This window comes from Lipotes vexillifer, unplaced genomic scaffold, assembly GCF_000442215.2.
Source record: "Lipotes vexillifer unplaced genomic scaffold, Lipotes_vexillifer_v1.1 scaffold10, whole genome shotgun sequence".
NCBI classification, from domain to species: domain Eukaryota; kingdom Metazoa; phylum Chordata; class Mammalia; order Artiodactyla; family Lipotidae; genus Lipotes; species Lipotes vexillifer.
This window is the reverse complement of record NW_006792541.1, coordinates 267459-282747: the sequence shown is the minus strand read 5'-3', so window position 1 is coordinate 282747 and position 15289 is coordinate 267459. Positions and strand designations below refer to the sequence as shown.

Genomic DNA, 15289 nt, shown 5'->3' with positions numbered 1-15289 from the left:
ACTTTCAAACCACTGCGCCACCAGGGAAGCCCCTTGCTGTTGTTTTAATTTGAATTTTTAAATTAATAGTGAGGTGGTGCATTTTCTTATTTGCTTATTGTCCTATTGTATTTTTTCTGTGAATTACTTCTGTATGTTGTTGCCTTCCTCGTCCCATTGTTAGTCTTTCTTTTAATTGAAGCATGGTTGATTTACAATATTATGTAGTTTCAGGTGTACAGCAGAGTGATTCAGTTATATGTGTATTTTTTTCAGATTATCTTCCATTATAGGTTATTATACGGTATTGAATATAGTTCCCTGTGCTATACAGTAGGTCCTATTGATTATCTATTTTATATACAGTAGTGTGTAAATGTTAATCCCAGACTCCTAATTTATCCCTCCCTCCCCCCTTTGGTAAACCATGTTTGTTTTCTATGTCTGTTTGAGTCTCTTTCTGGTTTTGTAAATATTCATTTGTATTAAAGAATATGGACCGATTCACGAACTTGCACATTATCCATGTGCAGGGTCCATGCTCATCTTCTCTGTATCGTTCCAATTTTAGTATATGTGCTGCCAAAGGGAGCATGTTGGTCCGTTTTTTTTTTAATTTGGAGGTGTTCTAACTTAAGACAGTTAGTTCCACTCTGTCATTTGTGTTGCAAAAATGTTTCCCAGTGTGCTGTTTGTCCTCAGCTTTCTGGGTGGTTTTGCCTATACTGGTATTTTTCATCTTATGCTGCTTTATCTACATTTTGGCCTTTTTTCTTCAGGTTTCATAGCTTGCTTGGCATCTTCCTTACTTAAAGATGATATCTATACAAAGTATTGATTCATGGTTTCTTCTTGCATGGTTTCATCTTTTCCTTGTAAATCTTTGGTGATATTTATTTTGATGGAAGTCGTGGAGAAGGGATCTGACTTAACTTGTTAATTTTTTTCTATATGGCTACCTATTTAATCCAACATCATGATTAGAGTCCATCTTTTTCTGACTGACCTGAAATGACACCTTCATCATAGATTAAATTCTCCTGTGGGTGACCTTTTTGTTGACCGATTTATGGTTTGTCCAAAGGGAAAGCCTTGCAAATGAGCCTTTTTGAGAGTCTGACTCATGAGTGAAGACCACTGGCACCCAGAAACATTTCCAGGACAGTGAAGTTGGAATTTTCTCTTGTCTCCGCTTGGCTCCCCTTCCACACTCACCTGCCTTTTTGTTACTGGTTGCAGATATCTGAGAAATACGGGCTGCCCGTGGAAAAGATAACAAAGCTTTACAAGAAAAGCAAAAAAGGGTAAGAAAGAAACGGAACTTAAATTGATCTCCCATTCAGATATGTCTATACAGTGCCTTTAAAAAAAACAAGATGGTGCCCATCTTTCGTTAGTTCTGTTGTCTGCCTTTCATAAAAATTTGTCATCCTTTCAAAGGCGTGCTGAGCAGCTTACGTGCGCCACGCATTTTGAGGACCTTTAATGAGAGAGAGCGGGGAGTGAGAGTGCGTTGTCATGACGTCAGCTGAGCTGCCCCCCTCCAATGACAGGATTAGTGGGTAGAATAGAGGGGTCTGGAAGTGGTGAGAGTGGCCCTGGGGACAGTGGCAAGGTCGCCCTTCTGCAGAGAGCAGAGTTTATAGGGAATCACGTGCTGCTCTTGGGGCTGGTTTCAGGGCAGCACGGTAGGAATACAAAGGATTCAGGGCATAGAGGATTCTTCTGAGGTCATTACTAACATAATGATTGAAATGATTACTGGACCTGCTTGTTCTCACTGTTAAGAACAACAGCTCTCATTTATCTGGTGCTCAGTAGGTTCTGGGTCTCCTGCTAAGTGCTTTATGTGTATTGTTCTATTATTCCTCACCACTCAGTGAGGTAGATTCTTATCCATAATTTATTGCTGATGGAGGCTAAGCAACTTGCCCAAAGTCTCATGTTCAGTAGGTGAGGCGCAGATTTAACCCAGGTCCATGGCCCCAAAGCCCTAGTGTTTAGCTCGCACATCTGCTGTCTCCAGCCCTCCCAGGGCCTCCTGTGTATGAGGCTCCAAGTTTAGTTGCCACGGAGCTGGATTTAGTGCCAGGAGAGGGTCTCCATTAGAGTCAGCTTCTGGAGCTATTTTCTTACAAAAAGCAGAAAATAGGTCTTTAAACTCTTCTCTGGGCCTCTTTCATAAAGGAAATTGATTATCTGGGATACTCAGGCTTTTTGAGTGATGCGGTCCCTTGGTTAATTTGGAGCCAAGCAGGAAACCCTTTCCACTTGAGCCCTGGTTGAAAAGCTCACTAAAATGCATGTTACAGTTCTTTCCAAAGTCAGTGCAAGAGGCTGAGTGTATTCCTTCGCTGGTGAGATTTGAGTGGTGTCTCAAGGTCTCACGTTGAGCAGAAACCCTCAGTGTCGATGCACATTGCCGATGGTAACATTTCACTTCCACTGAGCCCTGTCTCAGGCCCTGGGCTAAATACTTTTAATCCTAACAACAACCGTCTAAAGCAGGGTTGTTATTCTTATTTTTGCGGAAAGGCTAAACAACTTGCCTGATGACACATAGCTGTAAAATGAGAGTCAGTTCTCAAACCAAGATCTGTCTGACTTCAGAGAAGGGGATTGGTTCAAGGACTTCTAAAGTCACGGACAGGCCCTGGAAGTTGTTGGTTTTCTTAAAACCAAACCTAACACAGATGGTTAACCAAGGAGTAGGTCACATGTGGTAAAAGTCTGAACTTCAGAGTGAGGCAAAGCCAGTTTCAAAACCTAGCTCAGCAGTAAACCAGCTGAGTGAACTTTGGGACACGATCTCACCTTGCTGAGCTCAGGTTTCTCATTTGCAACGTGGTGATGACCGCACCTGCCTTCAAGGTTGCCCTGAGGACTGAACACAAGGTCTCCAAAACACTGGAACACACTGCATGCTTGAGGAAGGGTACCTGCAGCTCTTGTTTATTTTCCTCTTCTCCTAAGTGTGGAGTACTGTTTTTAAATGCGTTTCCAAGAGGCAGTATGGTTTAATGAAAATAGTTCGGGGACCGGGCCCTGTCAATAGCTAACTTTGTGATTTCAGGCTCTGTTAACTTCTGGGCTGTACTTTACCAATCTAGAAAGCAAAAGGTTTGGGTTGAATGAGCTCTGAAATCCTGTTTCATAAGGAGTTACTTCTGAGAAAGCGACGTTTTGCTTTCCTCAAAGTGGCTTCTGCGGGCCAGTTTGGGGGCCGCTGCAGAGTGGGAGCCTCTCTCCCTGCCTGTCTCCTCTCCCCTCCAGCCCCTGCCCCCCTTCCTGGCCTCCCTTGCAAAAGCATGGCTGAGGGAGCCCCCAGCCGGGAGCCTGCCCTTGCACCGAGCGCCTTGGTCACGGCATCTCTGTTCCCCCATCCCCGGCAGCATCCTGGTGAACATGGACGACAACATCATCGAGCACTACTCGAATGAGGACACCTTCATCCTCAACATGGAGAGCACGGTGGAGGGCTTCAAGATCACGCTCATGGAGATCTGAGCCCTGCTCCGGGCAGCAGCCCTCAGGGCCTTTCTCCCTGGGGCAGCCGGAAGCCCGGGCCCTGCAGACCCACCCAGCTCATCTCACAACTGCTGTTACACGACCGCGCTGGGGAGCGGGCCGAGGCCCGAAGCCCCATGTTTGGTCCGTGCATTTGGTCCGCCCGCTGGCTCCTGCCATGGAGCCGCAGCCCGAGCCCCTCGGGAAAGGGCCTTGCGCCTGTTGGATCCTTATTTATTGTCCACCTTTCTCCGGAGCCCAGGGCCCAGGCCCGCCAGGGCTCTGCAGGTCACTGCTGGCTCCAGGTGCCACCGTCCAGAGCCCTCCCCTTCAATCCATTCATCCCGAAGGGCCTGAGGATGCTTGCCCCTGCCGTCTCACCTCCTCATGTCTCCTGAGTGGACGGACGGAATGAGCCGTTTCCTTCATCAGAGGTCGGGGGAGAGGTGGACACCCCTTCCTGGTTAGAAACCTTCAGGCTGCTCGGGGATGGTCATCTCGCCGATACCCCCAGGGGTTCCCGGCGAGTGGCCAGCAGGCCGTGTACAGGAAGACATTCAGCCACTGTGTAATTAGTAAGTAACCTAGAAGGTGTGCCTGGCTACCCGTGTACATAGTGTTTATAATATGGCAATAATATATTCTACCTGTGCTACGTGGGCACGTTTACTGCCACTGGCCGGGGGAGGCACATACCTGGAGACCCTGCTTTCTCCAAGAGGCTTCTGCCTCTGTGCTGTTCAGGAGACGCGCTGGGCGATGGAAGTGGCCTTCGGGGTGCCGGGTGACTGCGGTGGGCGCCGAGACAGCTACTCACGTGGGCACGCGCGGGGCCTCGGTCCCTGTCCGCAGAGGGCGCCCTGTTCCCTCTCCACGGGCACTGCTCGCCCCGGAGGCCACTGAGTTTATCTCGCGGCGATGCCCTTTGCCTGACCCTCCCTCTGAGCTGTCTCGTGGCAAAGGTGAGACTGTCTGAGGCCCCAGCTCCTCCTGCTTTTCTGTTGGCGCCGCCTGAACTTTCTGGAGAGGCCGCAGGGGGGTCGCCACCAGGGCCCCGTCTCTTGGGCCCGCTGCAGAACTCCTTGGCTATCGTGAGCATCCTGGCCACTGTGAGTGCCTCGCAGTTTACAAGCACGCCCTTCTCCACAAGTGGCCCCCTTAAAGCCCAACTGTGGTCCCGAGAGCGAGGCCGACAGTTCAGCTCTGGGTCTCCAGGCCACGGCGGCCTCCCGGGGCTCAGCCGCCTCTGCTCCCAGATGCTGGATGTGGAGGGAGCGAGGATGCCCCAAGAGCCCTGGCTCTTCGGAAAGCAGCGTCCAGAGGAAGACGGAGAGGTGGTTTGCCCTCCTGCTGGGTGCCCTGGCAGATGAAGAGAAAAAGAAACGCTTCCCCAAACGATCACGATGTCATGGACCGTCCAGGCCACAGTTCTCTTTGAGGGGCAGGAACGTGGTCTAAGGGGTCTGTGTTCACCTCTGTGGGTTGAAGCACCAGCTTCCTGCTAGCGAGCACACCCTCCACCCAGGGCCCCAGGTCTAGGACAGGTTCTCTGTAAGGACCCATTTGTTTGTAAAGCACTTTGATGTCTTACCTGGGGGCTTTCTCTTCAAGGGCTCCCTGCCCTCCCACCCCGTCGCCCCTGAGGCCCAGAGCCGGACGGAAGGGCTACTTCCAGTCCAGCTGTGTGTCCTGGAGGCTGCAGAGAACTTGAATGGAATGGTGGGCAGGTGCGGAGCCTAGGAAGATCTCTGGGTGTGGTGAGCAGGCACCTTTCCCTGTCTTCTGGACACATCACCCCTCTCCGTGGTGCCAAAGGTTACATCCTGGATTCACCTCTGCTCCAGTCTGTCGCCGCCTCCTCCACTCTGTGACTGCCATGACCTGGACCGGCATCTTGGGGACCCTCCTGGGTACTAATGGGGCTCCTTGTTGGGAGTGCATGATGTACAATGCGCCTCCCAGGCTCCTTGCCTGAGGGCTGGTTCCAGACGTGATCAGCAGACGTAATGGCGAATACTATTGGGCCGGGGCACAGCACTCCAGAGTAGGAAAAAGAGAAAATCTTTGGCAATCTGAAACGGGTTACGTAGCTTCTCTCTCCAGCCTCTGTGGGAAAAAATGTTGGCTAATCCTGCCCTAGGCAGAAGATGAATCAAAGAGGCTTTTGCCTTTGTCCCAGGTCCCTGGTCAATGATCGCGGTGACCACTGCCAGAACAAAGCATATGAGGTCAGTGCCAGCAAAGGGTGGTGCAGAGTATCCCCTCTCATTTGATCTGTCCCCATCTTACCACGTCCCCTCTGCGTTCTCGGTGTGCCCGTGGCTTAGCTTCGATGTGGCCTTCACTATGTATATGAGCAGAGCTTTTATGAGCAAAATTGTCCAAGAAAAACACTCCAGAGAGATAGGAAAGCTTGCCTCCTCTTCTTTTTTTGCCCCTTAATAAATAAGCTTTAAAGAAAGAATTCATGTAAGACGAGGGACACGTGAAACAAGTGTTTTTCTTATACTTACCCAAATTGCTTAGACTTTATGGGTGTTTAGGAATTGGGTCCAACAGAAAAATGCAGTCGGGTATCATCTTGGAATTGGATCCTAAAAGACTAAGGCACGTCCCAGCCCAGAAACTTAAGAAGCATGAACTGACTCAAACATTTATTTTCCTTCTTATTTAAAATTACGCAAATGCAACAGAAGCAGAGGGCTTGTGCCAAATTCTATGAACAGCCCTTTTTTAAAGACAAGCGAGGAAGACTGCTAGATGGACAATTTGCTCTCGTGTTAAAAAAAAAAAACAAAGGCAAATGTAACTTAATAGTTTTGTAAATGGGAGAGGGGGAATCTATAAACTATAAATACAGTTATTTTATTTTTTGTACATTTTTAAGAAGAAAAAAATAAATATTCCTAACACGCGAATGTCCGGTGTTCTCGGTGAGGTTGGTATTGGGGCTCTTTGCCTGACTGGAAAGAAGCCTCTGTGTGAGCGGGGAAGGTTCTAGGCTCGCCTTGGGCACCTCAGGTCCTGGGCTCCAACAAAGCAGACGTTTCCTCTTCTGGTTGCTTTGTTGTGCCCAACCCCAAGGTTAAATGAGAAGAGGGCTGAAGACATCACGAGGCCTTTGGTGTGACCATGACAGGCCACCAGCATGGCTATTCTTCCAGTTCCCAGGGCAGGGAGTAAGCTCTGTCCATCTGCATTTGCCTTCCTCACACCCAGCTCCCTCACCACCACTTAAATGTACCACCAGAGCTTTCCCGTGCCTTAGTTCATCTCACCCACCTCTCCACAGAGACTAAAACCACGTGGCTGAAACGCCAACCTCATCATGACAGTCTCTTGCCCTGGAACCCACAGCCTCGCTACTACCTGTCAGCTCAAATCCCAGTCTTTCATTCTTTCTTTTTTTTTTTTTTTTTAAGTGTGGTGTGCTAATTCCCATGGAACGAACTTTGATCACTGGGAAACTGAAGATGGGAGGGAGAAAGTAAATATCCCTGACCCCTCCGTCCTCTTTTCCATGGACAATTCCAACCTTACAGCCACATGGCTCATCTGAAGAAGCCCTGTGTGGCCAAGCAGATGCTTCTGCGGAAGGATTTCCTTTTTTTTTTTTTTTTTTAACATCTTTATTGGAGTATAATTGCTTTACAATGGTGTGTTAGTTTCTGCATATACATATGTTCCCATATCTCTTCCCTCTTGCATCACCCTCCCTCCCACCCACCCCTCCAGGTGGTCACAGAGCACCGGGCTGATCTCCCTGTGCTATGCGGCTGCTTCCCACTAGCTATCTACCTTACGTTTGGTAGTGTATGTATGTCCATGCCTCTCTCTCACTTTGTCCCAGCTCACCCTTCCCCCTCCCCGTGTCCTCTTACCCCTAGGTTCTTCATGACCGTTGTTGTTTTTCTTTCTTCGATTCCATATGTGTGTGTTAGCGCACGGTATTTGTCTTTCTCTTTCTGACTGACTTCACTCTGTATTCAAATCCCAGTACTTCTCGGCATTTCCTCAGTGGCCACGCACACTCCTTCAGCCGTCCTCCACGATTAGCTCCCGAGAGCCTCTCTCTTCCAAACAAGGAGCGCTTCTATGTTCTTCCACCTGTCTGTCTGTCCACGTCGACAGCTTTCAAATCTTGGCTAAAAATTCGCCTAGGGAAAGCTTTCTCTGACCAACTTTGACCCCCTTGGCATCCTCATCAGCCTCCGTGCTTGGACCCGTGGGCAGCAAAGAGGTCAGGGGAAGTGCTCATTGAGGAGGCTTCTGGAGAGATCCTGGGATTAGAAATGGGCCAAAGGCCTCTTTGCCACCATCCGTGTTCCGCAGTCTCAGTAGGAGGTCTGAATGTATTCCCCACAGGCCCGAGGACGTCCTGCCGGGCATGCACTGGTCTCCACATCTCCCCCGAGGCAGTCCTCCCTTGACCCATGGCAGCAATAGTCCTGCTGTGAACTCTGCTCCCCATGTGTGCCACCGCCCCCCCTCCCTGTACTGGGACTCCGGGTAGGTAAAGCTGTCAGGGCCACAGCGTCCAGTGCCAGCTCTTGCCTTCATCGCTATGCCAGCTCAGCTCAGTTACTATGGACCGGGCATCATGCCCGGTGCTGGGGAATAAGAGGCACATTAGATGCAGTCCATCCTCAGGGGCTGCGATGTGCCCAGTGATAACAGCCTGGCATCGTCAGCACCGGGAGAGGGGTTCACTCTGGGAGAGCCAGGGCTCAGCAGTCACCCCAGTCCTAAGGCATACAATCCCCTGTTACCCTTAGACTTTCACAATGTGATGAGAGGTCACCAAACGCTAATCTCACTTTAGGAAGGCTGCCAACTCGAGGGTCTGAGCCCCTGTATCTCTGAGGGTCAATGGCACATTAACACCCAGGGCAGCAAATGCCCAGGACCTACGTAAGCCCTGGGCATGTGGTCATCATTCAAGTGTAGAGAAATCTATTTGAAATGAATATACCATTGGTTCGACCCTTGGTGTGGACATCTTTTCACTCTGCAACAATCCTTCTACTTTAGGTGGATCTATTGCCTTGGGAAATACAGGGCTCAATTTTCTTTCTTTTGTTTCTTCAGCCACCTTAAAAAAAAAAAATTTTTTTCAGGAAAGTGAAAGCATACTCCTGACAAAGATAAGAGAGGCCTGCGTGAAGCATCTCCATTTCTTCCAAAGGGAGCTCTCGTGATCTCCCCCTGCCTCAACGGAGAAAACAGGCAGATTCTTCCTCACCTGGCCTATGCCGGCCCCCCCGCCCCCACCCATGCCTGAACTAGGCTGTCAGGGGGTCCAGAGCTGGGTTGGGACAGTACCCTGAAAATAGGAGTCTCAGGCTTGCAAATGGGCTGGAAATTAACAGGTTCACCTCCAACAGGTGTGCGAGTGAAGAGGCTCCTGATCAGGTTGGAGGGTCCCAGCCACCTCCTTACCATCACTGCTGTGAGTGACATGGCATTACTCACGCTCAGTTCTCACGGGCCTCAGGGCCACTGCTGGTCTATAGAGAGAAAGTGTGAGATACAAAAAGGCTCCCCTCCAGGCCAACTCAGCTCCTACATGAGGTCCGGCTGGCCCGTGAGACACCTACCACAGCTGACATTCAGCCCCTTTTTCCTACATTCATGGCCTCTGTGCTGGAGGCAAGGCCAAGGACAGCAGCAACAAGCACCTTGATCTGAATTGGCTCTGAGGCCACGGGCTCTGTATCATGTCGGTTTTCCTACAGACTCTTTTCCAGCCTGAGAGGCCCCGAGAGGGGGATGTTAATTTCCCACTGAAGAGGAAGTTGCCTCAGTTTCCCCTTCCGGTGCACCTAATGTTGAGACTAGGATTTATAGCTCCCGTTGCGAGGAAGGAGAGGAGGTAAGAAAGTGAAGGCCATTAGCAGAAAGTTAGCCCACATGTAGACCAAGGATGCTCCCGGACAGGGCTTGGGGTCCAGCAGACCCTCTCATCCCCGCTTTCACAAACCCTTCTTCCTTGTGCCTGCGGAGCAGAAACCACACCCAGGAGGTGGCCAGCACAGCATGTGGGCCCTCACTCGGGCACAGATCCAGCTGGAGCAGCAGTTTAGGCACGGAAACCTCATGTCCCAGACCATCATATTAAATCAGCAACATTCTTGAATGCCAAGCTAGAGTAACGCAAAAGTCACCTGATATGGGACCCACTCCACGGGGAGGGATTCATAAATTACTAAATTCCCTTGTGGAAAGTGCCCCCAGGGCATGTCAACGGGATGGGACTGCGCCCTCAACACCCCTTCCCCACCCTAAACAAGGATATGAACGGTCGACCACTCTATCATCCTTCACATCGTAAGCCACTTTATTCCAGTCCCTTGAACGTCACAGGCTGGCCTGATTTCAGACAGACAGACTCCATTTCCAGAGGCCCCTCAACACAGCGATGACAATGAACAGCCCAGCACAGGAGTGACGTAAGCTTTTAGGCATTCAGCCTTCTGGGTGCTGCCGAGTCCCTTGGCCACACTCGAGTGCACTGGGTCAGACATACAAGGGCCTTCCTGGGAAGGAGGAGAAGGAGAAAACAACCCTCAAGAAAATACAGACAGGGTCAAGGGCAGGCCAGGACGAGGACTATTTTCCGTACACCCCGGGCGCCGTGCGACTGCTTTGTTTTCTTAACAGCTGGAGACGCGCTCCCCTGCATCTCACTCCAGCTCTAGGTTCTAGGGAACGGAGTGCGTCTGGCTCAGTAAGATGTCATGACTGAGGACGGAGCCCAGGCGGGCTTTCCCAAACATTAACTGACTCCGCCATCTAAGGAGAACTAAAGGAGGAACTAGGTCTTCAATCAAGAGTGGGAGAAAGTGCGAGGCAGCTCCTGAACATCACCTACAGAGGTGCTGGGTCCCCTTGCCACTGTGCATGCCGCGTCTTAGGTTAATTCCCTAGTTTTCAAAACCAGATTTTACCACTTGGCCAATGGAGGGACTCAGCAAGTCTCACAGTATAGAACCACTATAAAAAAAACTGACACTCAGAGGAAGATGAAGATTATTTTACTGAGTCCAGGTCTCAAAATTTCACCCTGCCAAGTTGGTTCGTTTTGGTCAACCATACAAATTCAGATTTTTACTATCAGTTTAAATGGAATCGAGTAATACTCAGGAATCTAGAGGTTAGAATGGGCTCAGCATCATTTTCCTCATGGTTATAAGTTGATCTTTCTGTGGTTCATGGTCTACAGGAAGTGGCTTGGCCGCAGCCAAGGAGACCTCTCTGCCTTCTCTTGGGGCAGGGTCTCCCCATCTACATACTTGAGTGTTTGGACTTCCCCATACCTACTGCTTGTGAAAATATGACTTACCTGTGACCAGCAACTTGTACTCTTACCTTTCAATTCAAATTAGGATGTATGAGGTCATCAGACCAAACTGCAACTCAAATTTGTACTGTCACTTCTGTAAATAGAAATTTGCATTCAGAGAACCCGATGATGCAAGATACTTTTGGATTCCCAAGGGTGGGCCTTGGAAATCACAGACACACTTGCCTATATGCCTTCTTCAAGATGAACCAGATGATGCCCAACCTCTGACTCTCTTCAGGGCCGCTAGAGGCATGGAAAAGTCAACATTCCAGCTGTGGCTTCCTAACCATCCGTGTGGATTAAAGCATTGGGAAGTCCCGAGAATTTATGCTCTTTGGGGTGGGGGTGGGAACAGCTACAGAATATTATCTGCTCAGAAAAGCACCGCACCTCTGATCCAGGACTGTCAATGGGCTGCTGGGCTGGGTGGGCAAACCCACATCTCTAATAAGTATGCACCTTCTGGTGCTCCAGTTGACACATCCCACTCAGACCTGCCCCACTTCCATTGCCTAGGCACTACCACTGGAAAAGCATCAAAATTAAGGTTGGGCCCTGGTCATGGTTACTTTGTACTTTTCTGGAATATATAAAATATACCTGTTGATTGGTGCATTTGTGCAAAGACGGATATGACTTCAAAATAAGACATAGACATTCATTATAGCTGGCTTACTTCACAACAAGCTACTAAAAACAGTCTCCTGTAATAAGATTGTATTAGTGCTCACTAAACATGCACTTCATTTAAACAAGGCAAAACACTTAATTTCGTCTGTAATACCCAGTATTTTATATACAGCAATCTTTTTTTTTTTTTTAAACTACAATAGGCAACAAGATGGGTCTGGTTTTGAAATATAAATTACCATTTGTGTTTAATTTCCAGAGAAACTCATCTTAGCTCAACTAGTGTAAACCTGGGAAGAAATAGCTGAGCCATCTTTTTCCTCTCCTCTATGAATTTACCTTGAAATGTTCACAGCTTAGAAACTAAAACCTGCTGGGGAAGAGGATGGGGTGGGCCTCCAGGCGGGAATCCTCCAGGCCCCTTTAATAGCCTGGCCCCGGAGGATTCCTGGTCCCTGGGAAATGGAGCATCTGGTGCCATCACCCCTAGGGCATGTGTTACTCCAGACCCAGGTGGGGAATTTTGTTTTCCAAACAGGGCCCTCAAGCTTGCCATAGAATCACTGGACTGGATTGTTTTCTCTTCTCTTCTCTTGCCTCCCCCAGTCTTCGGTTTTAGAACACAGACCTTCGAATCAAAGGGAAAGTAATAACAATAAAGATGAAAAATCGTCAGAACAATGAACACCACAAAGTCTGTGCACGGCAGCACTGTTCATGCTCTCCACAAGCGCGGGGGGCTCTAGACATTCCCATGAAGCGTCCACGACAAAAGAAGCTGCAGGCGGCACGGAGGGAGGTGCATCCGACCACACGAGGAACAGCATCACCGTCAATATCGTTTGGCAAAAAAAAAAATTTTTTTTTTGTTAAAAAGTAAACTCCAAAGGGAACACAAGCAGCTCTACAGTTGGTGGGGCTTCCGGCTCAGAAGTGGCCGGCGCTGCTGGGGTCGCACTGCAGGAGGCGCACTATGGACGGGTCGCTCTTGGCCCCTCGGATGAACTCTTCCAGGGAGAGTTTTCCTAGAAAGCAAGAGGACCGGTGAGTGGGCTGGCGGCCGCTGCACAGATGTAGGCTTCCTGCTGCATCTTGGGGCCGGCGGCGGCAGCAGCCCACCTCTTCCCGGGGTCTCACACCCGCCGTGAGGCCCACCTTCCGTCTCTCCGAGCCAAGACCCCGGGGCTCGTTGAGCATCACACAGCGCAGCACGCGGCCTCCTGAGAGCTCTGTGTGCACGGCCCTGGGCTGCGGGGCTGCTGGGTGGCCGCGACGTGGCCCCTGCCCTTGTGGCCCCTCCAGCTGCAGGCGCCCCAGAGGGACTCGGTGTCTGTGGATCAGATGGCGCCTTTCAGAGACTGAGCTGGGCTCCTGCAGCGCCAGGCCGTCCCCACGGGCTCACTGGGCCCTCTGGGCTCCTTAGGGTCACGTGGCTACACCTAGGTTTGCATGTGGGCAGAGGGGCCCGAAGAGACATCTGGGGAGAGGGCCCCTTCTTTGGGCCAAGGTGTGAGGACGGCTGCCCTTCCATCCAGGCGAGGGCTGTGTGCTCCGAGAAGCAGAGAGGTGTCGCGGGGGTCCCGCCCGTCAATCAGGGCACTTTCCTCCTACCTCAATGGGCTGGACGGGGGAGACTGGCTGCCTGGGATTCCACTCCTCCTCGATGTCTTTCTCCTTCTTGCCCAAGCTAGAGTATGTATCAAATTCCCTTCGAGAAGTTTCCTTGGTCATATTGTTGGTGGGGAGGCAAAGCTTCCCCCGCTTTCTTGTTGCGGCAGGGTAAACCCTGCATTCAGCGTATGTATCCGCTCCCTCGGGCTAACTACCCGCGTGCTCCCGGACTGGCTTCCCAGCTAACCTGCTGGGGGCCCAGACTTTTCTCTTCAAGTCAGCCGCCAGGGGTTAGATGCAAAGAGCTTCTCCAAGAGGAATCTAACAGTGGGAGGGTCTAGATGAGGCCTTTGCTCCGGTGTGGCGTCCCGCCTTGGGGTCCAGAAGCCCTGAGCCAAAGCACCAAGTCTCCTGGTTGGGCGGAGCCTGACCCCTTGCAGACTTAAAGCCCCTCCCAGTACGGCTCCCACTCTGACCACCCCGCCCCCCGCCCTTTTCTTTTTTTAAACCCAAGGCTTTCCCTTAGGAAAGCACAGGGCTTTTAGCAACGAGATGCATTTGGGGAATGCTGACCCCATCAGGGCTCTGTGACCCCATTGTGGCCGAGTCCCAGGGCACAGGGTCTCATTTCTTGCAGTGAGCGTTCGATCCTGCAGTGTTTGGATCTTCTCCCATCTTTCAGCCCTATTCTGAAGAGGAGGCTGGGCCTCGGGCAGGAGACAAGCCCACCTGTGCTCCCCTGGAGCATCAGCAAAATGTGCAGTTTAATGTCAGCAAGTTTATTATTCTATTAAAAGAATCCCATTTGTTTAGTCTTTGCAAAACAAACTATTCGCTGTGGATCAAGGCACATAGAGAAACAGGATGTAATGGCACCTTTGTGGAGAAACAAAGCAAACAGATTGGCCTGTACCCTGCAAACCTGGATCCTCAGGCAGCTGGTACCCCAGAGGGCATAGGGAGAGAAACTAAGGCTTGCTCTGCGACAAAGCCTTCCGTCAGGGGTATATGACTGCATTTGCTCATCATTGACAAGAACTGCTGGGGATGCCCAGCAGAACAGGCAAGCTGGAAATAAAAGCAAGAGCTATAGATGACTCAGGGCTTATTATGGACCAAGCTCTGTGTTAGCACTTTAAACTCAGATACTACATCTAACTAGGGTTGCCAGATTTAGCAAACAAAATACAGGATGCCCAGCTAACTTTTAGTTTCAAATAAACAACAATTTTTTAAGTATGTCCCAAATATTGAATAGGGCATACTTATACTGAAAAGTCATTTGTTATTTGTCCAAACATTAAATTTAATTGTGCCTCCTGTATTCTGTCTGGCAATCCAACATCTAAAATCCACTGTTCTTGAGTTTGAAATCCATCTCTCCTTTCATTTTGGTTTGCTTTGCATCCCCTTGTTGGATTTGAATTGTGGGTGGCTCTCTCAGGGTGGAATCTGCTGGCCACCTCACCCGCCAATAGCTGAGGGGTCCCACTTGGCTCCAGGAAACCCAACACCTTGGAGCATGCGCACGAAACCCCAACAAAACCCCCTGGGCAGGCTGGGATGAAAGCTACTGGGGTCCGGGTGCATAACAAGCCCCTCCCCACTTTCTGATTCGCTGGCCTGCAGGATCCAGCCTCCATCTTCCCCCTACAGGGAGAAAGCAGGATAAGCCACTTTCACAAAGGGCCTCGAGCCAGGTCCTTATGGCCAATATCCTGACCTCTAGTGGAATTTCCCTGCCCAGACACCCCAGCCCCTCCAGCAGCCCCCACTCTGAGCAAAGCAAAGCAAAGCAAAGCAAAGCAAAGCAAAGCAAAGCAAAGCAGCCATGGCCTCCTACCATCTCTATTGGTGTCCATCTGGCGGAAGATCTTTTCTGTCCTCTTCTCTGGGGTCGACTCATCTTCAGGCATTTTCATTACAGAGGAGACCATCTTATAGATTGCCTGGGGACAGAGGCAACATGGCGTGAGACAGAAACATGGTTTGTTTTCGCACACAATGGCCCTATTATTAAACCTCCCAAATACAGGGTTGAAGGGAATGCCTCCCATCACACAGAGACTCGCCTCTGTTCCTGACCATCTGTTGTCGTAGAAGAGAGACGTGCAGTTGCTGGTGAGAGCAGCCAGGCCAGCAGAGCTTGTCCAGCGGCAAGAGCCTTCAGGAGCGACAACTGGCAGGAAGATCCACTAGGCGCCCCCCCCCGCCCCC

The 15289-nt window shown here is 50.4% G+C and overlaps 2 protein-coding genes across 2 annotated transcripts in view; one reads left to right on the top strand and one right to left on the bottom strand.

The window, feature by feature from the left end:
* The window catches only part of GRHL2 (grainyhead like transcription factor 2), a 119678-nt gene extending 116192 nt beyond the window's left edge, over positions 1-3486 (top strand). Inside the window, exons 15-16 of the mRNA XM_007465739.1 lie at positions 1219-1283; positions 3372-3486. Coding sequence (XP_007465801.1) covers positions 1219-1283; positions 3372-3486 — 180 coding nt within the window. The remainder of the gene's footprint in view (positions 1-1218; positions 1284-3371) is intronic.
* An 8049-nt stretch (positions 3487-11535) lies between these two features.
* NCALD (neurocalcin delta) overlaps positions 11536-15289 on the bottom strand; it is an 18557-nt gene continuing 14803 nt past the window's right edge. The window contains exons 2-3 of the mRNA XM_007465728.1: positions 14916-15021; positions 11536-12486 (exon numbers count right to left, since the gene is read on the bottom strand). Coding sequence (XP_007465790.1) covers positions 12389-12486; positions 14916-15021 — 204 coding nt within the window. The 3' untranslated portion in view covers positions 11536-12388. The remainder of the gene's footprint in view (positions 12487-14915; positions 15022-15289) is intronic.